General features: G+C 38.8%; 1 protein-coding gene across 1 annotated transcript; it reads left to right on the forward strand.

The window, feature by feature from the left end:
- oprm1 (opioid receptor, mu 1) lies at nt 1–27,986 on the forward strand. The gene is made up of 6 exons (XM_042433592.1): nt 1–75; nt 22,682–23,031; nt 25,497–25,672; nt 26,453–26,631; nt 26,823–27,006; nt 27,901–27,986. The coding sequence occupies exons 1-6, from the start codon at nt 59–61 to the stop codon at nt 27,904–27,906; spliced, it is 912 nt and encodes a 303-aa protein (XP_042289526.1). The 5' UTR covers nt 1–58; the 3' UTR covers nt 27,907–27,986.
- The last annotated feature ends 7 nt before the right edge of the window (nt 27,987–27,993 follow it).

The following is a 27,993-nucleotide window of genomic DNA, read 5'->3' on the forward strand; positions in this document are numbered from 1 at the left end:
GATCACCGCTCTCTACTCCATAGTGTGCGTGGTGGGGCTGGTTGGAAACGTGCTGGTCATGTATATCATTGTCAGGTAAGACAGCCAAAGTACTCACAAAAAACACTGATATGTGTGGATTTGTTTTGTCAGTTGTTTTGCGCATAATGAGGCCTTTTACACTTTTTAAACATCCTTTTCTAACATGACATGCAAGTGAGAAGGGACGCATAACCTGTTGCTGTGTATTGTACATTAAGGCGTGCGTGTCTGTATGTGTGTGTGTGTGCGCGCGTGTGTTTATGAGGCCGAGTGAGACCATGTGAATGCGGTGTTGACAGTGCTGCCAGCTCAGCTGCCGTTCGTGCGTAAAATGCCTCCAACCTCGCAGCAAGTTGCGCCAGCGCGCAAAAAAAGCGAGCCGAGAGAGAGAGAGGATGGAGAAGAAAGGCTGCTGCGCAAAAAAAAAAACAACACGCTTCTTCCTTTTACACAGCGACAAGCCATTATCCATCACAACAAAAGGAATAAAATATGTTCTGTGTATGTGTGTACACAGCATGTAAAGCCACACAGCATCCTCTCTCATCTGCATAACCAGAACTAAACTGGAAAATCCCACTGCTGTGACATGACGATGTATATTACTCCCATGTGAGCCTGCTAAACAAAAACATTATGAACCATGAATCCTGTCAGATGCTGCTTTATGAACAGCGGCTCAGTGTCCTTGTATATGAATGTGCTTATTCTAAGAGTCTTTTTAATTAGATTTCTATTTGGCACTGATCTGAAAACGAGGTTGCTCTACAAGACTCAACTCCAGCGTTGATTTTATACAAAAGATGCAAAGATGGAGCAAAAGACGATTTTAGGGAGCATTTGATCGCTAATGTTCTAATATGTCCCGCCTTCCCAAATCTAGGCCACTTTTGGGCTGAATCTGTTCACTCAGCTAACACATCTCCTTAATTAATATTTCAAACTAATGTCACACTTTCAGGATCTTGTCACAGGAAGGACTTTTATTCTCTTTAATCACCTGCCACAAGAAGTAAGAGATGATAATACATGATGAGCTGTGCATCAGTGAGAATTTTCAAGGCCACTTGCTCACAGAATAGCTGAAACCTCTGCTCTAGCAGCCATTTCACACACTAAAAAGTTGTTTTTTTTTTAAAACTCAGAGACCAGTTGAGTGAGGAATCTTGCAGGGGAAATAACTCAGTGTTAGGAAAGGCTATTAAGAGTTATTAAGAGTCTCTCACAAGCCAATTATTTCCCTGATTTAAAAGAAACTCACTCAGATTGTAAATGCACCTTTTTGTTAACTTCAGATATACAGTAATTGCATTGAAAATCACTTATTGTGTTAATGATATCAGCCCACTGAGATGGAATTAACTGCAAGGAGCAATATTTCATTAGTGGTCTGTAATTACACAAGAAAAATCTAACACTTATATAAGTTAAATCCTCCCTGGCTAGTGCTACATTATTCCGGACGAGGCTCTTTCAGGTAATAAAAAGCACTAGATTGGAGGAGCGAAATGAGGACAGAACAGGTGAGAGATGAACTGGATGAAAAAAGCTGGACGTGTGTGGAGGGTTTCAGGGAGGAGATTGATCAAGTTGCGAGCCATTTAAGGAGTGAGGAAGATTGAGATAAAGGTGAGGGTGCTCCCCTTCGTTTTCCCACCTTGTGATTACCCACTTTATTGGTCTGATGGAGTCAGTGAAGAGTGGCCGAGTGGGGGATTTGCTGAGCTGAACTTGTCAGACAGGTGCCTTAATGGCTTTGAAATTGAAATGCCTCCACTTTATTAGTGAATTTAGAGTGTTGAAAGACTTCTCTATTTTGATTTACCTCTTCATTACTAGTATAATATACTGTATCATATCATTTCATCACTTGGTTGCACCTATTATTCTCCTCACTTCTCCACTGTTTCCAAGAGAGATGCAGTATCGAATAAATGCTCGTTTGCCAGACTGCGCACATCATCCCCTTGAGTGTTAGTGCTTCCCCCAGTAGTTTTGTTTTGCTGAAGAATGCATGCACATTTGCAGGATGTTTTCTGCATCTACGCCGGATGTTTTCTATCCTAATTTACTTACGCCAGATCTGCCCCCCTGGCACTTCCATAGCAACAAGATGTAGTGGAAAACAAAGAGAGAGCAAATGGGAAGTGAAATCACCTTTTGAAATACAAGTTATGCACCAGCATTGTTTTAATGAGGGGATATATGTCTGTAGCTGTCTGGCAAAAGTACAAGAGTGATCATGATATATGAGTTGGTATATAGGTTTGTATTATTTATTCTAAAGCAGTTTGTCAACAAAGCAAATGATAGATGATGAAGGACATTACTTGAGCTCGCTCAGCCTTGGCTGTTGTGTGGGAACAGATTTAGGACGACTCACCCGTCTCCCTCCTGTTCTCAATGGTAATGGGCATCAATCCTGATATTGACAGATAACTGTGTGTATGGTTGTAACCAAAAAAAGTTTTTTGTAACTTTTTCAGCTCGACTAATGCAGCTTTAAGGGAATTGGGAGTGAGGTAAAGATGCGTCTGTAGTTCTTCTGAAAACAGGGTCATTAACATTCATGGAGCTCTTTGTCTTTCTCTCTATCTCTGTCCATCTCTTGGTCTATTCTCTGTGTGTTGGCAGATTGAGATTGAACAGCCATTTGGGTAATGACACACAGTGGATATTTACTTGTAAATGGAAATGTAGTCTTGAACTCTCCGTCCCCACTTTACAGTCGCAGCCTTGAATGCCATTTTGCTAGATTAAATAGAGACAGCAGTGGATGAGAGATGTTTTCCCCCCTTACTGTCTGAGTAATGATAACCTTAAAGCCATAAAGCATTCTCTCTCACTCTTTATCTCCCCATCCTTCTCTGTCTGTATCTACTCGTTGCACACGCACATCCGCAAACTTCAAATAAACACGGTCAGAGATTTGCACGCTCAATTGGAAAAATCAATTGCGGTTGAACAGAAATCGATGGGTTCCACATGGAATATGTCGCCAGTGCAGAGTGCTTCATGCTACCATGGAAACACTGGGAGGCGTTTTGAGCATGATGAGAGCAAAATGACTCTCCTCTCTTCTCCTTTCCTGTCACACCACCACCACCACCACCACCATCACCTCCCCCCAAAAGCCCTGCCTCCATCCCCCCATCCAGCTAGATGAGCAGCTGTACCTGATCAGCCATGTTCAGCAGGCATCTCTTACACTTTGGATGCTTTCTCATTTCCCAACAGCAAACATCTGAACCTGCACGTAGCAGTACAACAAACATGACAGTATACAATGCTGTCACTCTTCACATGAGGCACATTTTCCATGACCCTGTTGTCTGACGTCAAAATAATTTCTACACATCTGTGTCCCTGCTGTTTACGCGAGAGTTTGAACCCAGTCGCATGAAAGATGATGAGAGTCAACACAATCTGGTTCACAAGACTGATGTCACAGATCCTCACTGATGCCACTCTTTAATGGGTTTCTTTTAGCTCCCGTTGCCTGATGTGACAAATAGTGGGGGTCTCTCTCAGGCTGAGTCTCAAATGACTAACCTGCAGTCTATTGATGTGCTGTCACCACCTGGCAACCATTAATCCTCAATTAGAAGAGGTGAGTTGCGAGGGATGAAAGAGAATGGCGTCTCCCTCATTAAGACTAATTAGTCACTGTGTATGCGTAATGTTTTTACCCAGTAAAAATGCACGCAAATCATCCCTCAAGATCATTGACTTTGTTTTAAATCATCTCTTTCATGGCACAGACTTGTGAAAAGATAATAGTTGCTCAGTAAATCTGGATACCTTTCATGTCTATTCACGAACATCATGCATAATAGATGTGAGCTTATACACATCCGACGTGGCTGTTCACACTAGTGGCTAAGGCAGCGCAGGAGCATCCAGCATATAGATTTTTTCCAGGTATACACAGAGGAGCTGTGGATTTAAACCAGCAGCAGCAGATCTGAACTTCCTACAATCCCTGAATAGCTTCTGCCTTTCAGAGTTGCATTCCACTGCGTGTGTCTGTGCGTAGTACTTGGCACATCCTTTTCCTACCTGTTCACAGCTTGTAAACATTTGAGACCCCATGCTCTGACCTATTTTGTAGCAGCTGTTTTCACAGGGCTGAACATGTACCCATTGTGCACTATGGCCTTCAGTGCTGTTAACCAATGACAGCTCAATAATTGCTGCTCGCCTGTGGATTTTATGCTGCAATTACTTTGTTTGCTTGACAAACTCACCTGGCACAGAATAAGTGAAGAAAAGTGTATTCAGACTGTAACCTCTGCCCCCAGCAACAATGAAGCAATCAACAGGTAATTAAGATTAATTGTTTTGCTCGTGCGTTTACCAAAAAGCTGCCTGAATTTTTAACAATCACCATTATTATCAGTATTAAAGAGTTTGACAGCGCAGTGTGAGACTCGGGGGAAGGAATTCTGCTTGCTGGTTTTACTAAATGTGTGTATCTGCACACAACAGGATGGTCCAGGATTTAATTTATTGTTAGGGAGCCAGTTATGAGTAGAGAGTGCATAGAGGCAATTAGACTGTCCTTCCTGTTTGTAAGTGTCTGTCTGTGTGAGAGAGTTATGAGCTTCTTAACACAATTGGACACTGCTGGAGAATTACAGCGCTGTCGGTCTGGATTCAACAGGAGACTTTCTGTTGAATTTGGCAAAAGAAAGAAATGAAGACAAAGACAGAAAGACAGAGGAAAGTCATTCACTTACGGCCAGTTACATGAAGTTGTAAGGACTTCAGAATTTGTCACATCTCGGCTGTGGAGAATAAAGTCGAAGATGAAATAGGTGATAGTCACTGTTTTTGCACAGAGAGAAGAATGAAAAGATGATTAATGAAAGAGGAAGGACCAAAAGACAGAGTTTTGTCTCTTCTCTACTTGATAATTGATGGGAGCTCTCGGTTCTTTTGTCCATCTGTCGATTATGAAGTGACTCACTCACTTTCTCTGATTCTACTCTGTATACGCTATGACAGGTACTGTTAAACATGTCTTTCATCATGAAGGCTGGCATTTCAAAGTAACTTATCTGAGATTTGTCTGATAAATCAATTTGACAATTCTACCCCCCTCCCCCATTCCCGAGGATTGTCACCGAGGATCTGGGTTTGGCCAATTTGGTTCCCCCATTTCTTTTTGTCATATTTCCGGAGATGGCAAGCCATTATTGGAATGAATCACAACGAGGCCACAGCATAATGCAGTGTTTGTGTATTGTGTGTGATTTATGTCACTGTGATTTCAATAATCCAATTTGGAGGCTGTTTGAAGTGTTTTGCAAACTAAATTCAAGCATCTCTCAACTAGGCCAAGTTTGAATTATTCTGCTTGTCATTGCCAGATGAAAAATTGTGGCTTTTAGGTTAGGTTTTTATTTTTTGTGGCTCAATCTTCTCATTCCCACAAATAATTAACAAAACATTAAAGGGAATGTATTATGCACATTTACAGGTCTTTATTTATATTCTGAGGCTCCACTGGAATATCTTTGCATGATTTACATTTAAAAACCCCGTATTTATCTTATACTGATGCTTTACACAACCCCTCAATTCAGCCTTTGTCTGAAACCTTTTTAGCCATTTTAGCTCCAGTCTCTTCAAGCCCCCCTCCTGATGCAACCTAACCGCCAGAAGAAAACATTGGCATTGAACGTTTCTGCAAACCACAGAAACGTAAACTGCCAACATTTTATTCTGACGTCATCATGAGGAGGAAGTAGACGCTACATTGTAAACAAAGTGTTCAGAGCAGGTTGAAGCCTGGGCTTTTGGCTTGTAAGGAGCATGTTTAACATCTGACATCATAACAGTATAAAAATAACAGAAAATCACAAAAAGCATGATAACTTTTCAGCAAAGCTACAACTTGATAACAATTCCCGCTATCTTAACTGGTTGTTTTGGATATTTCTGCCTGTTAAATAGAAATAACACATATTTCACATTTGAGCTGATCTTTTTCTAAAGCGTAATTGATTTTTTCATTGATTTCCCACTTTACAGTTAGTCTTTGGTTTAAATTAATTTCACTAAAAAATGAAAATGAAATTTGCTAATCTGTAACACTGAATATTCAGTTGCCTTGAATTTTTTGTCGAAGGTATAGATAAATTTTCATACTGAAATGCAACTGCATTCAGGGCTGAAATAAAATATACATGCTCCAAAATCATTGAAGGTTGTATTAATTATGACAGTGAGATTGCTTTAAGTGTTACAGATTGGCGGTATATTACAGTAGATGAATTTTCATGTATGGATTATTACTGAAAATTGTAGAAGGAAGCAGCTATGAAAATAGAAAGAGAGAAATGTGCTAGTAAGTGTCCGAGGTGTCTGGTCACGTCTGTGGATGATTTGTATCAATTAACAGGCAGTTTGCACAACCTCTTTCATTTGCCTGTGTGCATGAAGAGGGTTGTGTTACACCTTTTACAGTAACTCTAGATCAATTGAACATCTGCTGAGTTTGTCCCCCCACCCTCTCGACACCGGAGTCGTATATTATATTGATCTCCCTGCATCAATTTCAGTCAGGTCAATCAGAACCGTTCCGATATGTCACCTCTCTCTGTTGATGGATGTTCTTGCTGAATGTTTCCGTCAGTGAATGCATGTTTCTGCGGAGGAGTAACAATGTGGAGCAAAGAAACAAATTATGTGTCAGAACGTGAAAAAATAGAGCAGAATTGTACTTTTAGGAATAACAATCCCCCCAGATCCCACCTCCTCCTCTACACATGCAACCCAACCATCCTGTTAACAGCATAGCAACAAAAACACGACCCCTCTCTGGCCTCCGCCGCATGTACTGGAAATTGTGTTTGATAGCCAAGAAAGAAACGCCACTACTGTTGGACGTGGAAGTATGCCACTTTAACTGGCTTTATTGATTTTGTTGGGGACGCATTTAAAACATTGATTAAGTGTTGGAACTGGACTGGACAGCAAATCAACACACTGAGACAGAAGGAAATGTGTACAAACACCTGGAGGAATGTTGTAGCTGATACTAGGGCTGCAACTAATGATTATTTTCATTATCAATTAATCTGTTGATTATTTTCTCAATTAACTGTTTTATCCAGACTAACAGTCCACAACCTAAAGATATGCAGTTTGATGTCATAAGAAGACAGAAAGAAACCAGGAAATATTCATATTTTAGAAGCTGGAACAAGACAATTTTGGCATTTTTCTTAAAAAATGTATAAAAACAATTAATGGATTATAAAAATAGTTGGCAGTTAATTTTCTGTTGAGCAATTAATTGACTAATTGTTGCAGCTTTACAATAATGCTTTTGAATGTAAGAAAAACCCAGATTATCTGAATGCAATGTAGTGGCAAGTCATGGCAACTCGGCAGTTCTTGCGGCTTCTGTAACTGAAAACACAACTATTAATTGTGAAATGTTGGTGTGAGTTCTTGTTTGTGGGTTTGTCACTGTGCATGCGTGCATTTTTGTTTACAGATGCATGCATATTTCTGTCTCTAACTCTCCATAACATGGAAAGTGTGTGTGTGTGTGTGTGTGTGTGTGTGTGTGTGTATGTGAGCTTGCATGAACGCATCACCATGAGCCCGTTGACCCTCACAGCAACACATCTATCACAAGACTGTCCGTTAGTCTCTGTCTGGCAGTAGGAAATGCACTCAGTCGAGCTGTTTGTCTCTCTGACTTTTGGATTTATAACTGTTCATCTTTTTCTATTTATCTGCCAGTTCTATGTGTCTGTGGTATGTGTGTGTGTGTGTGTGTTTACACATCTGTTTCTCAGTGTGTATGCGTGTTGTGGCAGATGTTCTAAGACAGCTCAGGAAATGGCAGCATTAGTTGATTTCAGGCAAGCATATTGATCCAAACATACACACGTACAACCATACACATACATGCATAAAGGCCCGAGCAAACATACACTCTTCTGTTTGTTTAACAATGTAGTTCATCAGGTTTTTCTTTTATTTGTCTGGCGTATGTTTTGGTTTCTCTGTTTGTCTGTCGGTTCATTCTATTAAGGTTAATGGTAAAGTGATTAGAGCAGTGGAGAAAGGAAAGTTTAAACTGGGCACAAGGCAAACTAGAAGAGAGAGAGACAGGATGTAATAGAGAGGAGGAACTCATGCATGGCTCATAAAACTGATTAATGCCACCAGTGCAACACGTTGCTACTTTCTGGATCCTAAAATACACTTTGTCAGCCGCTTTGGTCCTTTTGGCTGAGAGGATGGTAATTAATCACCTATTTTTGTTCCACTTCACCCAGCCCTTTTGCACATATCGCAGGTACTTCTATGAATGGAAATAACCGGTGCGCCTGGTTACGCTCTCATTGAGCGTGAATACATGACCCTGTGCTTTGTGCTTGTCTTTGTGATTGTGTTGCTAAAATAGAGCCTAATGTGATAAAATTATCAATCATTAAATGATGTCTCTCTCTCTCTCTCTCTCTCTCACACACACACACACACACACACACACACACACACACACACACACACACACACACACACACACACACACACAAAAACAACACAGCATAATCATTTCAAACCAAGGGTTGCAAATACTTGATAATGTCATCACCCACTGAGTTTCTATGACAACACACAGTTTTTGTAATGATGAAAAGTTAAAAGTGTTTAATGAAGTGGCCAGCTGGGATATGGAAGTGCTCTTTGACGACAGAAAACCCATGAATCTCTCTTTGCATGTTTGAATCGAATCCCATTTCTCTTAAAGTGGATTCTAGACCTCAATGAGAATCCATCACAACCCACTCAACATGGTGCCTCAGGAAATCTTCCTTAATTACTTTATTATGTGCTTTTAGTCCTTGATTTCTTTATTTCTTTTTTAACTGAGGGAGCCATTATTGTTAAGTCAAGTATATTAACATAACCCTTAATAAGAAATCTACATCATCCTGTCAACCACCCGAAATAACATATTTTTGCAAACCTGTTTGCAACATACTCAATGTAAGGATGAAGAACTGCATTTCATTAGCATTTAGCTCATAAGCATTTAGCTTATGAGCCTGTTATGGTTAATAGCAAACAGCTGGCAACTTATTGTACACATTTAATTGAAGCAGAGCAAGAGCATCTCTTTGGAGTGCACTTTGTGTCCACCTGTTGAATGCATTAGGCTCCAAAGCAGGAAATTTCACGAGGGACTTCAAACCATTAAAGGCCCTGAAAACCCATTTTCTCAATCATCTTTCTTTCTATGAGTGATGCAATCCTACATGGACACAAAATTCTTCTGTTAGAACAGTTTTGGTTATTTCACAGGAGACATTTCTGTAATTTCCAAGTGCCAATCAGGATTCAGCACTATTTGTGGTGTTGTTACTTTATGTTGTCAATCAAATCTGATCAAACTACACCCATCCAGTCTTGATGAAGCAGATGAAGCAGATTGGTTTCATGTTTTTCCCCCAATTTTAACTTAAATTGTCGTTACTTTAATCATAAATATTTACTGTTACAGAGCAATAATTAAAATTTGAGACCAAGTTTTCAGGGGCATTATCTGCCTTTCAACTGGAGGAACTACAGGTTTCAAATTTTACAAGAACTAACAGAGTTTTTTGCACTGAACATCACCGATTGATCAATGAACACAAAGATCACAGCTGTTTCAACTTCTGTACCGCCTCATTCACAAAATAAGGAAGTACCGGGTGACACTATTAATATTGACGAGTGATGAGGGGTGGCTATTTCTTGAGGTTTCTTAATGTTAAAAGCTAAGAAGCACAGAATGCACAAAGGGGAGTTTTAATTACTTTAGTTCCTTCAGTTTATTTCCTTTGCCATAAGATTCCTGTCTGGCATTTTAGTCCATTTTTGGTCTTTTTGCCACCTCCTGAGAGATTTTCTGTCTCTTTCTGGCTTAAATGTTTGACTTTACTTCAGCTCTTTATTGTTTTGCTCTGGACAGGTAGCACACAGTTACACAGTGTGTTTATTCTACAGACCAATCCATACAGGATTTTTGGGGCTGATACCGATATTTGAGAGTTTAGAATATCTGATAATTATATATCAGCCGATATTAATTTTCTGTCTTTCTTTCTCTAATTGCAAACAAGAAATGTTCAAGGCAGGATGTTTTACATTTGAAAAATAAACTTCTCACTACTCTCACTACTACATATCTTTGGCACTTCTGTAGTTCAATTTGTTGTAATTTATCAGCCAACATGTACACCAATACCAATGTATCTGCAATTAGTTATATTGGCTGTTATATCTCATATTCTAGCTTTCGGTGCCAGCAAACCTTCCACATAACTGTGTATTATTTGATTCACTGTTTTAAAAAAAAAGGTTAATGCAGCTCTAGTATTAACTGTTCTTTCTTCAACTATTAGCTAACTATTGAGTCGGTTAAAATTCATTTCTATAAGCTTTTTATTACCATCAAAATAAACATTATATCTCAACATCAGTCTGTCATGACCTCTGACACTGTGTAGGTCCATTTAATGATGTGTGCGCTCACCAAGGGTCACATAGAGATCGATCTCTACTGCAGCATCTTCCCAGCGGTGGCTTTTATAACTTCCATTTACTGAAATGATTCCCAAGAGAGTTAAAATAATAATTTTAGCACTTAAATTCCACTTATACCACAAAGGAAATGTGGTTTGCTAACAGGATTAACAGAAAAGCAAAAAGTATCAGCTGTCATAAAGACTAAAAAGAGAGGTTGTTTATTTACTGTCCCTAATGTCTCCTGGTACTGATTTCAGTCTATCGGCTCATTGTTTTTGCCAACGAAAGGCTAGGACATGAGAGAAATATGTGTTATTAATGAGCTTTTTCTGCTTTTCAGTTCCATGTCCCTGCTGTTTTTATTTTTGGCTTTTCACAGCCATGTCACTCTGAGGATCTTTCATACAGCCAGCATACCAATACAATTAATAAACCTAATGTCTGATATTCCAAGATTATTTTTTAACATGTTTTATGGGTTTGAAGACAAATCATTACATGGTAAAACTCAGCACATGTTTTAGAGTCAAGAGTTGTAACACATATTTAAACATTTTATTCCATTAGGTGATAATTGAAGCATAAATTACTTCACCTTTTATGTTGCACATTGCAAATAATTATCATTCATAATATATTATAATATACATAATATATATATTAAACTTAACTTAATTATATTAAACTTGAATTAACCCCCTGAGAGCCAAATTTAAAGGAATACTCCACTGAAAACCACTGTCGTGAGTAGCAAAAACTTGTTCCGTGTTGACTTGAAAGGTAGATCTGAAAAGTTTGTTGTTCAGAGCTGTAGTCAACATGGATTCACAGTGTTTATTCGACAATGTCAATTCACTGCAAGAAAACACATATACATATCAGTCTGTCTATAGAAACTTTCAAACCACACCTGCAAACCACTCATTTTGCAAAAAATTTCACTGGCACAGTTAGCCATTTAAACCTGTTGCTTGCAGCAAACATAAACAGATGCTGAGTGTTTATTTAAAGTCACAGTGAAAGGGCAGTTATAGTGCTCTTAGCATCCGTGATATAATGTACAGTACCAGCCAAAAGTTTGGACACACTTTCTCATTCAAAGGGCAAAATATCAGGAACACTTTTCAATATAACAACTTAACTCCGGTACTTAACACCACCCACTGCGACCTCAATGATAAACATAAAGTAGAATTATCACCTTTCTGACAACGTCAACAAAAACTGAAAATATATAAGCTTCATAAAAGTAGAATTCATTACAGAGCTGTTGTATTGGATTGCACTAGATTGCATGGGTGTTCCTAATAAGTTGCTCGGCAAGTGTATGTACAACAAAACAATATGCACTTGTCAACCTTTGTGAGATTTTGCCACACTGCTTATACCACAGTGGCTGTCCTTTTAATATCAGTGATGAATGTGGCTATTTTTGGCAATATTGCAACTCAGCAATGATCAGCAGTGTGATGAAGTACCTTAATTTATTAGCTTGGATATAGTCAAAAACAGATATTCTAGTCTGGTGTTTTTATCCATACAGTTTGCAAGTTGATTTACCAGATGATGTACTAAAGCATGATACTGAATATGTATTGATATCTAGATATAATATTCCATGTATTTTATCCATATTGCACACTCCTAACATAAATACTACATACATGCAGTGAAGACAGACAAACCTCAACATCCTAACACTGCTTGCCATGGTAACGGACCTATCAGTCTTTACCCAGCAGTCAGACATGCACACAGTCACACCCTGTGCATCCCAATCCATCAGGCACAGTGTGCATGGACAGCGTCATCGGCCAGAGGCATACAGATGTCTGTTCACATGAGCAGCCTCTGTTTCTGCAACCAGGGTTTAATGGTTTATCTGTACCCAGCAGCAGTCCATGAATCATATACAAGGCTGCACATAAACTGGTCAGCTTTGCACGCTAATGATGTATTATGTTTAGCTTGCTGTACAACAAGAACCATGAAGATGAATCAGCTTGGTTCCAGACTGTTCACCATGAGTGTGTAGATTTCATTTTGACATATTGTTCAAATATGGTGACAAGTCTGTTGATTCACTACAGGTTTGTTCCAATTATAGATACACAACACTCATACTGATGCTTGTAGTAGCCTTAAATGTCCTGCCAAGTTATTAGTCTCTTAAAATCTGTTAGCATACCAAAAATATCAGTTTGACACATCAAGCACCACAAGAGACGACAAAAACTGACCAGACCAACTAACAAGAAACTATAATAAATCCTAATCCAATTTGTGTTTTTCTATCACACTTCACACAAATGAAATGACTTTGCTTTTATGTTTTATTACTGTGTCATAAACATATTTAAACTAAAATGAATTAGGTTTGTGTCACCTGATTTATACAAGAGCGGAGGTAATATTCAGTGGTTGATAATGCCAATACAGGAATATATACACACAGAAAAACACTCGAATGCTCGACCAAACCTTTAAAACAACACAGGACATACATGCCCTGGGTATTATCTAATATGATATTTGGACGCAAAGATATAAAAGGTTTCTCTTGTCGCTTAAATCGCTTTAAATCTGAGCTTTATCCACACAGAAACATAAAAGCCAATGCAAGCGTTCTCTTTCTGCGTCATTATTTCCTTATTATGTTATGTTATAATCATGTCCTACATAAGATTCCTGTCTGGCTGGTCACAGTTGTTGCCATGGTGAAGCAAGATCCTCACATGTGAAGACAGACAGTTAACAACTAATTAACATTCAGGCACATTTGAACGGCTTCATGCCGTGTACAGTTTTGAAACAGGAACATGCTGTGTGGGCAAAACGCATTTTCTTTCCTTTCTGGTCGTCCCTCATATGTTCATGTTACTCACTCTCTCTGTGTTTCTTTAATCAAACCAGAAGGAAACAAGGCTCAGACATTATTGGCGGCCAGAAATAATTGGGCCAATGTTCATCCGTTGTTATTAAATAGCTCAGCCTGGTTCCTCCCAATTACAGAGACAGCATCTGCAGCAATTACTGCCACCAGCAGAGAGTTTTAGTGTTCTAAATATGTATGTAAAAGTGGAAAATGTGATCATACTTAAAATTGTAAGAAGCATTCCCAATTGGTTACACTTGTGTATAAAATATGAGAAACAGATTCATTTTCCAAGCGGAAAACATCCATGCTGTATTTTCAAAAAAAAAATTAATTAAAAAAAAAAAAACCTGACCAATTAAATAGCTGTTTCTGTGTTTGCACTTTACAATTTCAGCAACAGATGAGACTCATTAGGGAGCCAGACTACAGGTTATTGTAATTTTCTTTTAATCATTTGTCATGCAGCATACATGTAAGATCATGTGGTCCTCGGTCAGAGCAGGTGTAAAACCGAAGTATTTTCTATCATAATTATAATTTTGTCCAGATGGTCACATTAAGCTCTGTTGAATTTGTGCGTATATTGAAACAACCAATCCTCAACTGTCCTGAGGGCCTTTTTTATGTAAATGTATTCATACGAACACATTAACACTGTTTCACTGACACAGTTGTGTAAATGCATATGTGCCAAATGATTTGGATGTTTGAATAAAGCATCCAAGCTAATTTACCGTCATAATCAAATAATTTTTTTTCTCATTTAAGGAGAATTAAAGACAGATGATAAACAGGAGCAAAGAGCATCTCACCAACCCAGGTGGGAACCACAGCTAATGGGTTGATGGAAGGCCCTGAATTATACATGATTTCACTGAAAGGACTGTTTTGATGATTTTAAGGTCCATTACTGCACATCTTTCTGCCGCCTCTGCTTCAGTGGTCCAGGAAAAGAGCAAGTCAAGGTAGTGGTGAGGCAGATGGAACTATTTTCTGTTGTCGAGCTTTTTTTATTTGCAGAAGCAGCATAATGGATGTTTGCTCTCTGCAGATGTTTACTCCTGTCTAACCTTTCTGTGGCTTCACTATCATTTTTTCTGTTTGCTGTAAACATTTTTATCTGTTATTTGTTTACTGAGATGTGAGATAATGTCCTTATCTTTTGTTTATGTGGAATAGTCAAGAAATTTCTTCCAAAATGAGAAACCAATCCACAGGAAAGCTGTATCCTCTTTATGAATGATATTTATCAAGTGATTACCACTGGCAAATTAATTTTACACTTGATAAAGTAATAATGTTGTCAGTAATATCTGTTTTGCAACAGTATGGTATCAATTAATACAACACAAAAAACATTCAAGCCATGCACAGCTTCTCAAAGTGTTTAAAATGTAATGAAATGTCTGCTGGTGGGTATCTACAACATCATCTTGTGCACAAGAGACCCTATCTCTTAGAAATTCTGTTAATTATAATATAGCAAATGTGTTTTTACAGAAAGAAATGCCACCCAAATCACATTTTTAATCAACATAATGAGGGAATGTTTTTAATCTGCAAAATTGCAAAATGGTCATACACGTTGGCAAAACATTCACTAACAATGTTTCTTTAATTTGTTTTCCTACAATATTCACTTATTGCAACTAAAGCATGATTGAAATGTTTTATGTTTACGTTTAAAAACATTTAGATGGAGGTCTTGGTTAAATATTGGATGTGTAGCCAAATGCTTGCAGTTAACATGCAGCACGCTGTCCAGTCTGCCCCACATGAATGACTGTTTACATCAAACACCCCCTGCCCAGTGCCTTCTTCTCCTCCTATAGGAACAGCTCACAGTACCTTTCGCCCTACCAGCCCCCCCCCACAGGCTTCATCTGTCACTACCACCTTCCCCATACAGACCATTACTTCCCACCATAGACTCACTGTAACTGGCTCATCATCACGCCTCGCTGCTGTAAATCATAACAATTTAATCCAAGCCCCTTGGCAAACTCTTTTAACCCCTGCTCTTAAATCCAAACCCGTAAATTTTGGTCTTTTAAATATCAGATCCCTTAATAACAAGTCTTTTTTTATGTCATGATTTTATTACTTTTAACAACCTGGACGTTTTTATAATCACAGAGACTTGGTTATCTGAGGGAGATTGCAGTCCTCTTATCGAAGCAACCCCCCCCCTGATTTTACACACTTACATCAACCCCAACTGTCAGGCAGGGGAGTGGGGGGTTGCTGTCATTTACAGAAATGATTTTAAATGCACTCCTATCGTAATCTTACTTCTGTTGAACACCTTGGTTTATGGTACACTCTAAAGAGCCTGTAATCATTTTAATAATCTACAAACCGCCCAAGCCAAACAATATTTTTATCCAAGAGTTTGCCGAACTACTATCCCATTTCATGTCAAAGCATGACAAAATTCTCATTTTAGGTGATTTTAACATCCAGGCAATACAAGAACCTACACATTCACACTCTTGACCTAGCTCTGTACAGCGGTCTCAGCCCTGACAATTTTGAGATTAAGGATATCTGTGTGTCTGATCACAAAGCAAGTTTTCTGAGCTTTTTACTAATGCCTTTTTAGCTGCCTGTAGTCCTCATTGTAATACAGAGGAGCTGGTCTCTCTTTTTAATCACACTTGTCAGTCTGTCTTGGACTCTGTTGCCCCCCACAAGGATAAAAAGTCAAAGAGAGAAGTGCAACCGTGGCTAAATGAATCCACCAAGGAATTAAATAGAGACTGTAGGAAAAAGGAAGGCAAATGGAAAAAAACAAGTTTATACGAATTTTATGAGATCTGGAAAGACGTAATGACAAATCAAATCAAAAGGCAGTTAAAGAAGTTAAAACATCATTTTTTTCGAGTTTAATTTTAGCAAATCATTATAACCCCAGTATTTCATTTAAAATAATAGACTCAGTCACCACCCTCTCCCCTCGTCATTTTATTGATGCCTCACAAGAGATGTGTGAGAGGTTTTTAAATTTCTTAGGTGAAAAAGTCATGGATATAAGGCAACAAACCCAAAAGTTGTTTCAACCCAGCTTTTAGCTTTTATGTGTCTAAACAATATCTTTGAGAAATTTCAGTCAGGTTTTAGAGCTTTACATAACACAGAAACTGCCCTCCTCAAGGTAACTAATGACCTCCTTTTAGCAGCTGAAAGGGGGGAGAGCGCAATTTTTTTTCTTTTAGATCCTAAGTGCAGCTTTTGACACAGTAGACTACACTGGTTTTATTCTTATCATCACCATCGGTAACTTCACTTCTTCCACAGCCCACATTACCAGTGGTGTACTGCAAGGTTCAATTTTAGGTCCAATTTTATTTTCCGTCTAAATGCTTCTACTTGGCTCAATCATCCAATAACACAACGTTTCTTTTAATTGCTATACAGACGACACACAGATATACCTTCCCCTGAGACCCGGTGACCCAAGAAGCCTAGCTGCTGCTGTAAACTGTCTCAGCAATGTCAACTGTTGGATGGCACAAAATTTTCTTCAACTCAACAACTCAAAAAAACAGAAATCATACTGTTCAGTCCCCCTAATCCAAAAAACCCCTTCAGTCTTGGTCCTCTATCCACCAACATGAAGCCCATTGCCAGAAAATATAGGAGTACTGTTTGACTCAGATTTAAGTTTCAAACCACACATTAAAAAAGTTGTCCAGTCCTGCTTCCTCCAAATAAGAACCATGTCCAGTATTAAGCCAATGCTCTCCCACCCTGACCTTATAAAATCATGCCTTCATGTTCTCCAGATTAGACTACTGTAACTCCCTCCTTACCAGCATAACACAAAAATCCCTCTCTTGTGTCCAACTAGTTCAGAACGCAGCAGTTAGGCTTCTTACTGGTTTTAACAGACAACATTACATCACCCCAAACCTGGCTTCTCTCCATTGGCTCCCTGTTCGTTTTATAATTGGTTTTAAGATTCTACTGATCACTTTTAAAGCACGTCTGGGTCTGGCTCCAAGCTACATAACAGATATGTTGACCCCATACGAACCAGCCCGCAGCCTTAGATCCTCAGGTGGGGCTCTTCTGGCTGTTCCAAAGTCGAGGCTTAAATCTAAAGGTGACCGTGCTTTTGCCATCAGGGCCCCTCGACTTTGGAACGACTCGCCCGAGGAGATAAGGCTCGCAGAATCAGTAACTTCTTTTAAACCTATTTTTCTACAGACTTGTTTTCATGTAATGTTGTCTTTCGATCATCTTTCTATTGTCTTTTAATCTTTTTATCATATCTCTATTGTTTTTCTTTGTCTTCTGCTGCTGTCGTCTTAAGGTCAGACCTGTTATTGTTTTCTGTGTCGTGTCTTTGCTTTGCACTGTACTGTCTTTGCTTTGTCTGTCAAAGCACTTTGTAAACTCTGTTTTTAAAAGGTGCTATATAAATAAAGATATTATTATCATATTATTATTATAATATAAGTATAATATTAGTATAATAATACATATAAGTCAACAGTGTCTTAAAACATGTCACAAAACATGTTTACTTTGTCATAATTTAACTGAAATCCCAATTTTTCCTTCAACCAAAGTGCTTTTATTGCCTGAACCTACAGGCTGAAGTCTGGATGCAAAGCCCCGGTATGAAAATTGAGCGATCACCTCCCCACAACTTCTATGTTATAATAAAATGAAGCACTTCCCATGGTAAACAAATTATTGTAAGTTTCTGTAAGTTACTGTAAGTTTCCCTCAAAACTGATGTGGCACATGAAATCAGTACTATATAAACGTAATTTCTAGGAGTGTTAGCTACATTTCCAACTGCAACAACAAAATTCGAAAGTTAGCAGCAAAACCGACACATTATCCTCATGTTTTTAGTTATTGTTGTGTTGAGTAATTAGCAAATCCTCAAAGAATATTTAGGAGTGAAATATGGACAGTTTATTTAACTTTTCATTTCTGTCTGGCTCCTGCTTATTACATTTGAAAAACGTGATGTGGGGAGGAGTGGAGGCTTGATAACACAACATGGCTGTATTCAGAACCACCTACTACATACTACAGAGTATGGTACTGCATACCGCATACTATGTTTCATAGTAGTATGCAGTATGAAACTGTTCAATTGATTTAATTTGCAGTATGCTAGGCCAGGCTTAGCCGGTTTCCGGGTTTGAAAAGCGAGATAAAAAAAGGTAACGGTCAAGGTGACTGGCCAGTCTCACCCAGCCAGTAGCCGTAGGTGACGTAGAGTGGTCCGATGCATACTGGAGATTTTTTCCAAATCAATACAACACTCGGATATTTTTGGCATACTGCAGATTTTGCTTTTGTTTGCATACTGCATACTACATGCTACATTTTGGCCAAATCAGTATGGACTGCTGGTATATATTGTAGGTGGTTTCGAATGCAGACTATGTGAGGACGCGGTGGGGCGGGGGAGGCAAGGTTACATGAGACAGAAACATATTGACATGTGGACCATCACTATCACTATCAGTCATTTTAAGCCAACATGGATTGTGACAACTTTCAGGAACATACGATGTAGAGAACTTATCTCCACTGGAGTATCATAGAGGTCCCAATCCTCACCTGTTTGAACCTCTTGCTGGTTTCACCCCACTTGGACCTGAGGCTGCGGCTGGCAGCCTTGTAGGCGGCTAGTCCATGGAGGTCCAAGAAAGGAGAGGGGATGTCAAGGAATGGTACGAAGCTAGTATTGGTTCATTTCTCACTCTCTCTAGCTACCCTGGTGACTGTCATTATATTCTCTATGGCTAGTGTTCCACTTTTTTTACTTGGTCAACGAATGAAATATACCTCAGCTTCTTCATCACGGTTGAGGAGGGATCACAGAATTTGGCTTAACACAATATGCCAGCAGGAATCTAATTATGTGTACAGTGCAAAATAATTAATTCCCACTGTCTTTAGAAGTACACCAGGTTTCAAACATCTAATTGATTAAGACTGAAAGAAATCCTTTTATTCAATAAGCAATATACAATAAATGGGTGATCAGTGTGACAAAACCTCAAGGGCAAAGAATAAATTAAAGCTGAAAACTCATTAATGAAATTACTCATTCAGCTAATTTAGACAAGATGAGGCCGTTCACCTCCACACAGCGCGATGTACATACGTAAGCCTCTGGCATACGACACACATAGGAGAAACACAAGCTATCATCTGCAGCAATGTTAACGACATTCTCAAAGTCAATAAGGGGATGTTGGAAATTACCTCCAGCACCAGTTCACTACTCAGTGTAGGGTGACAGCTTTTACTGCCTCTCGAGCTGTCTCGTCGGTCCCCGTACAAATAAAGCCTAAAATAACAAACACACTAAGCTGTCAGTGTTAAAGTTAATCAGAATTTAATGAACTAACTGTCATCCCCAGTTGTTAAGAGGATTTGGGATTATTGAGGAGGGTGCTAGAACAATGCAGAAGTAAATTACCTCGGTGGTAGAATGGCAGTTGAGGTTTAATAAAGTGAAGGCCACTGGGCGTAATGTATCATTGTCACTCAGATTAATTCAATAACCTAACAGCAGGAATATGTCGAAGTAGTCGTCACTTGAAATAGTGCAGCAACAGTACAATCACTGCTGTGCTTTGGAAATTAAATTAAGAGAAGCTGTAGTAATTTACAGATAAATGGATAAAAAATACCATCTGAACCTATTAAGTGCAAAATGAGTAAATGACAGTAGAATAGAAGTGCCTTTCACTGGGAGAATCTACTTATTCCTGGATTGCTTCATTATTTGGGTTGATTAGCTCTTTACTGTGTAATGCCATTCTGTGGAGCTCTATAATTGCTCATAGGGATATTGACATAACTGGGAGACCCAGCTGTTGAGATCCTTCTCTCATTTAACGTTAAAAAACAAAAGCCGCTTTATGAGTATGCCATACTCAATTTGGGTTTGTCAAATGTAGTCTCAGGCTGCGGGCTGTGGTCAAACTTTTCACACTGTTTTCACCAGTAATGGAAGAAGTACTCCTTTACTTAAACAATACAGCAATGTAAAAATACTCCATTACAAGTAAACGTCCTGCATGAAACATCCTACTTAAGTAAAAGTGCAAGTATTTGCAACTAAAATGTACTTAAAGTATTAAAATAAAAGTACTCGTTTTGTCCCTCTGACTGATATATTATTATATATGTCATTAGATTATTAAAGCAGCATGTTACTGTTACAGTTTGAACTACTTCAAATATAGTTAGTAATACACAGTGTAATGTATTTATAAAAGCTTGTTATATTATCCACTGTGTCAAATGTTCATCTGAAAGTAACATAAAAGCTGTAAAATAAATGTAGTGGAGTAGAAAGTACAATATTTCCCTCTGAAATGTTGTAGATTGGACGTATTGAGATGCATAAAATGGAAATACTCAAGTAAAATACAAGTACCACAAAACTATACTGAAGTACAGTACTTGAGTAAATGTACTTTTTAATTTCCACCCCTGTTTTTACTCATAAATACATATTTACTGTATGTTTACTAAATGTTTCCCATGAACACTGGATGCCACCTGTAAATGTGTCGTAATCATCAGACTAACTGGACTATGATTGTTATTTTTTACATATTTCTTGGGGGTGTGGGTTATAACATGCAAGATAAACCACTGCGATGAAGACAGCGACCGCTAAACACGCCATATTTCTTTGCTGACAAGAGCTCTAAACAGTCGAGCCTTTTCAATCGTCTGTGTTCCATCCTCCCCTCTGTGCTAATGCTCTTTCTTCTGTTTTCTATAAACATTTCAATGCTCTATACTCAACTGTCTCTCTTCTTTGCCCAATTTTCCACCACGTTGATTGAAAGGACATTTTTGTGATACTGTACTGGATCTTCCTAGAAATTCACCCTTCGATGTTTAACATCGAAAAGCTACGTGGCAGAGTGAGACGCAGGTTTACATGAGGACAAACGTCTTTGTCTTGTCAGACAATAAGGTGGAAAGTGGACCTGACTTTTGCATTCACCTTAAATAAGTGTATTTTTAGTCATTCTGATCAAGTGTATTTTACTGTTAGCAAATTTGTGTTCCTTCATTTCAGATTTGGTTTCTGTGCCAAAGCCTGAGTTGTAAACAAGCTGTTAGTATTTGAATTATATAAAATAAACTCTGTTTTTTCAGGACATCATACAGTTCATGGTGAAATTTGCACAATATTGTCTGTAAACAACCAGAGGAAAGTCATTTCTCTGTGATATTTTTTAAAACCTCAAGGAGTCTGGGACTCCTGTAGGGATTATCTTTTAAACCGAGCGATTAGAGCTGATTAGACTAGATGTTTGCTATTACAAAATGGGCTGGTTGCTGACACAGGGGGGCCTGAAATATTCACAAAACCTCCCAGGAGACTTTGCTCAGCGCCTTCTGCTATGATTGCAGCATAACTAAGTAACAGGGGAAGAACATGTTGAATGTTGAAAAGACAGCAGTGTTCAGTGAAGGCTCTTCCTGTGTAGAAATAAACTGAGCACATTTGAATAATTTCTTTGTGCTTCACTTGTGTCCTTCTTTATGTTAAGGACAAAACTTCATTTGTATGTTCTCTCCAACTTTTCCACTATCATGTCCTACTTATGTTTAAAAAAATGATCATTTTTGTATTAGTAGACTGGTGCACAAGGCATGTTTTGGAGTTTCAGGGATGAAGTATGAAAAGTATGAAGTTGTCAAGTATGAAAACTACAGATTGGTTTAAACCTGACACGTCAACATCTACATTACCACTCTCATAATCAATTAAAAATTACTTGTTTTTAATTTGTTTTGCAATATTCTGTGCTTAAACATACACATAACCTAATAGTAAATGTCAAAACATGCACAGCATTTAAATCAACCCTTATTTTCATGCTATTGCTTTCCTGTCACAACTGAGAAGTGGGAGTAATTTAAAACAACATAAAACAACATTTAATTCTTCAGTTTATGTAAAAAGTACATGGTTTCTTTGGATAGCTACAAGATCAAAATCCTATTACATGCAATTCAGCAAGGGAGATGACCTCTAAATGCCATTTCATTTAAGTGTGCATCTTGCAGGAAATGGTCTGTATCTTCATATAACTAGATTATTGGAAAGAGGGGAAGCACACGCTTCTGAATTGAGTTCTAAATGAAGACATAATTTTAGGATGGAATATTTCAAACTCTCAGCTGAATCCAGTCTTTTCTCCTGCTCCCTGATCTTCCCCCCCTTTTTCTGTGCAGATACACCAAAATGAAGACCGCCACTAACATCTACATCTTCAACCTCGCCCTGGCTGACACCTTAGTCACCAGCACGTTACCATTCCAGAGCGTCAACTACTTGATGGGAACCTGGCCGTTTGGGGACGTGCTGTGCAAGATGGTGATGTCCATCGACTACTACAACATGTTCACCTCTATCTTCACGCTCACCACCATGAGCATCGACCGCTATGTCGCTGTGTGCCACCCGGTCAAAGCTCTGGACTTCAGGACGCCGCGCAATGCCAAGATTGTCAACGTCTGCAACTGGATTCTCTCTTCTGCCATTGGGCTGCCCGTCATGTTCATGGCCTCCACCACTGTCACCCGTAAGCATGTGCACACACGCGTCATTGCCAAGTACAACCGTCCAAATACACTACAATAGCTTTTATTGTGTCTAGAGGAATTGTGCACTTCACATAGATAACTGGACGTACGTATATCTTTCATGGATAAAAGAAATGGATAAGTTCTCCTGGAAACATCCTTGGAGAAAAATAACAATTTCATCCAACAGATTTAAAAGAATTGAATAGAGAAAGTGATGACCTCAAAAAGTAGCATTCATCAGACCCTCAAGTAGCGACTATGCATAACGAACATGAACTTGGTGGGCTGTGAAAGGAGCTCATTTCTTTCTTATTCATTAGTAAACAGAGAGGTCAACAAGGTCTCGTTAAAAACTGCAAGCACAAAACAGGAGGAAGACTTATTCAGCTTGTTCTCTGCATTTCAGAGCAATTATGTACTCTGGCAGGCTGTGTAACAGGAGACAGCCCAGGAGAGTTGTTTAGGTTTTCCTGTGTAATTGGAAAAAGAAATATTAAATGCCCTCAGATAAAATGCTATATAGCTGGCTGGTGACTAATATAAATGGTTGCTAGGGCTGAACGATTTTGAAAAAAAATCTAATTGCGATTATTTCGACTGTACTAAACAAAAATGTTTTCTTAAGTCTAGATATGATGCAGAGGCCAGGGCATATCAGCAGCATGATGATATTTAATTTAAAATGGTAGTTTGACACACATTTCACCTTTAACAAATAGTGCACCTCCTGCGATTTGAAAATTGCAGAGGGTCATACTGCGATTTCGATGAAATTTTGATTAATTGTTCAACCCTACTGGGTAATGGAGAGAAAACTGCCTCTGAAATTGCTCAAGTGTGATTGTAGCTCTGTTTGGAGAAGAGAGAGTAATGAAAGATTTGCTGACACCATGATGTTGTCACTCAGAGGGAGACTTAAAGATGTTGTTGCTGTTGCTCCACAAAACTTAGTTTTCACAAAGGAGTTTAGTTTATCTCTGTGCAGCTGGCTGAAAACATTTTGGTGAAAGAGCATAAGAAAGACACAGACCTACATAGACCCCCCCCCCCCCCCCTTGTGTTGTTTGACGTTAAAAGAGTGGTGATTTCATTAGTTATTGACTTTATGTCTAAATAAATGACTACATGTCAGATGTACTCATCAACAGCAAAAGGAAATTCTGATGCATATACATACTCACCAACATCTTATAGTCACACAGACAGCACATTTACACATACAGTACTGGCCTCAAGACATTTAAAACAGACTGCCTGCATACAGTATATACGCCAGATCAATCATTTAATACACACAGCTCTGATAGGGTAAACATAGCTTGCATAAACACACCAAATACATTCATAACACGTATCCTATCGTCTGTATCAGTGGTAGTGACATGACAGTGATATTTTTTGGGGCATTTTATGTCTTTTAGAGACTTGGGACAGAGATGACAGGATGAGAGAGATGGGGAGTTTGAGTTTATTTATTTTCACAAGCCAATCAATACACCCAAACAACAAGAAAAAAAATCAATGTGAAGGGGGGAGGAACAAAGCCTAGATTACGTTATTGATTACCTCTACCTGTATAATGTACATGCATGCATATAAAAGAAAAACAAAGTCACACTGTTAGAAAATAGGATTATAAAAACAAAGCTAAAGCCTTTTTAAATATGCTCTAAGGGACTTTAAGGAAGAAAGAAATTTAACCCAATGAGAATAGTAATTTCATAAACCTGTATCTGATTGAAAATTGACCTCTGGTTGTCAGTTTGACATGCAACAAACAGACAGACTCGATGGGAAATTGTGGTTCAAGGTTGGCACCTTATGGGAGATTAGCAAGTAGCTGATGAAGAAAATGTAATATCTAGCAGTGATATTTCCCTTAGGGGTTGGTGGAAACCTAAAAGGAGAGTGAATATTGCACTTATATTCACCAGGTGGACACAAACACGACTTCAAATGAATGCTAATGTTGCTTTGAAAGTGTTGGATCTGTAAATAGGATTGTTCAAAATCCATCATTAAGTAATTTTAAGCAGGTTTAAGTAATTTATAAGATTCCAGCTTCTCAGATGTGAGGATTTGCTGCTTTTCTCTGTTTTGGTCTGTTGGTCAGACAAAATGAATAACTTGAACATGTCAGCAGTTTTTTTCGATTTTTGACATTTTGTAGAGTCAAAGATTGATCAGATAAACAGAGGAATAATTGATAGATTACATCCATAATGAAAGTAATCATTAAATACATCAATAAACACTGCAACACTGCATTTGATTGCATTTTGTACAACCAAATTAAATAAACACATTTCAGAGGCAGGAAGCACAGATGTCCCCGGAAGTTAATTTATAGGGAAAATAAAGTGGATAAAAATAACTACTTGTGAAATCGCTCATGTGCATGTAAATGAATGTTTGTGGAGATGTGAACATGTGTGCATATGTGTCTTCTCACCCTGCACAGCCACCAGCATTGTTGACTGCAAGATGATTTTCCCCCACCCCCCCTGGTACTGGGACACCCTGCTGAAGATCTGCGTGTTCATATTTGCGTTCATCATGCCCGTTCTCATCATCACCGTCTGCTACGGCCTCATGATCCTGCGGCTTAAGAGCGTGCGCATGCTGTCGGGCTCCCAGGTAAAAGAAAAATCTGTTTTTCTTTCACAAACATGAACCACAATCAGTGCGTACAATGAGTTATCTTCTACGCTTTGTGCTGAAGGCTTTTAATCAAATGAAAAAGAGAATGCAAGCTTCAGTAAGCATTCTGTGAAACTCTAAAAGCTTGGGTCTACCAGTGACCCACATTAACCACGTTATTTACTGAATAACAAATTGATTGTATATCTCAGAATAGTGAAGCAGAATAGAAGGCTGGCCAGAGCACGCATGTAAAAACGGTGCACTTGTTGCTCTCAAGCAAAAGCAATTAGGGAAAATCAACTGAAGCCTGAGATTGTGACTGAGATTTAATTAACTGCAGTAGAAGGTGAAATGACCTAACAACAATCATTTCACACTCAATATTGTTTTAAAAAATAATTACCATACACTGCTGCAAAATGAGTGCACATTCTAATGAGGATGTATTTAGATGGAAAATAAAGATGATTTGTTTCCACCTATAGATTTTCCACGGGTTTCCCCCTGTTCATTATCCAACCACCTCTGCACTTCTCTTAACCACTTGTCTCTGCTTCCATCATCCTTTTTCTCACGATCCCTTATCCCTTCTCTAAATCCCCTGTCCTTTTCCTTAACCCCTCTACATTTCCTTCCTTCTCCTATCCTCCTCTCTCCTCTGTCCTACCTTGCCTTCTCCTGCATTTCCTCTTCCCCTTCTGTCCTCCCACACTCATCTTGCACTCCTACTCATTGAAAACACTGAACCTACACCTATATCCTTCACACTAACAGGAGAAAGACAGGAACCTACGTCGGATCACCCGCATGGTCCTGGTGGTGGTTGCCGTCTTTATCGTGTGCTGGACTCCCATCCACATCTTTGTCATCATCACAGCTCTGATCAACATCCCCAGCTCCACGCTGCAGACTATCACTTGGCACTTCTGTATCGCCCTGGGTTACACCAACAGGTACGCATCCAGCAGTCGCCTTAGAAAATACTGCATATCCACTTAAGTACTGAAACTATTAGTCCTAAAAATTCAAGTGATTTTTTAAGTATTGTGAGATTTTGCTTAATTTTCTTGGTTGGTGAGTTTACTCAGAAGTTAACTATGAGAAGCAGATTTCATCTTTTTTTGACCATTTTTGCCCCCTGCAGTAGTCTGAATCCAGTTCTTTATGGCTACCTGGATGAGAACTTCAAGCGTTGTTTCCGTGAGTTCTGCACACCGAGTCCCTCGGTGCTGGAGATGCAGAATTCATCCCGTGCCGGAGCCACTGGCCGCAAGCCCCCACAACGCGACCACATCAGTGCACACACAGGAGAAAGATCCAATCAACAGGTAGTCAGTGTCTATGTGTATACTAGGGTTGTATACTGGGAATTGGGATCTTGGTATTTCCCAGGAATTCTTGCCAAAATCTGCTATTGTTTCCTGGGAAAAAATACCTGCAGGCCTCAGGAAATCTTTGTAATGTGTGTGCACCTGTGTCTTCATGTATTGAAACAAAGAAGCCATAGTTTGACCAGGAATACTGTTGTTAAACTGCTTTTTAGCTGCAGATGTTCCTTACAATTATTTTTCATGGTAAAATGGCAGCCTACTGTTCAGCTGTGTGGCAAAATATCTTTAGAAGTGTCAACAAACTATGCAGGCAGTTCAACTCTGTCTTAATCAGACATGCAGGATGGAGGCTCCGTTCCCAAATCAAAGTACAAAGCAATGTTCATCAGATGGAGCACTGCATGAAAAAATAGCCTCAAAATTACAAGTAAATGTCCAAGAACAAGGCTCAGTTTTTTCATTGATTCAAATAGTAATAATAATACAATAATACCCTAATGATAATAGTAATAATGAAGTGGGAAAACAGTCAATCCAGTGTGGTTATCAGGCTCACACCATGCAGTAATAACCTCAGGTCAGCACTATAAAGATGGTCATAAACTCCCCTATACTCGCACATATTAAAACTGATTAATAACATCATAAAATATGGGTAAATGCCATTTTAGGATTGATTATCTGCAGTTCTGTGTTTAAAATCAAACTCTGTTTATGGTGAGAAATGACTGCTGTATGTCTGGAAAGTAATAATTTTAAAATCACTGGAAAATCTTCAACCCTAATACATGCTGGACCAGTACATGTGTTAATAATAGTGTATGATGTTGTAGGGAGACCTTCATGAAAGAGTACAAATGAATATACTCGCTCTAACTCCTCTCTCTGCAGGTATGACTAGCCTTGGAGGGGTCGTCGATGGACTCTCGCTGTTGTGGCGGCATTGCCAACGACGATCTCAACTCAGAGGTCACGCAGGTCACC

Source organism: Thunnus maccoyii, chromosome 14 (assembly GCF_910596095.1).
Source record: "Thunnus maccoyii chromosome 14, fThuMac1.1, whole genome shotgun sequence".
Taxonomy (NCBI): domain Eukaryota; kingdom Metazoa; phylum Chordata; class Actinopteri; order Scombriformes; family Scombridae; genus Thunnus; species Thunnus maccoyii.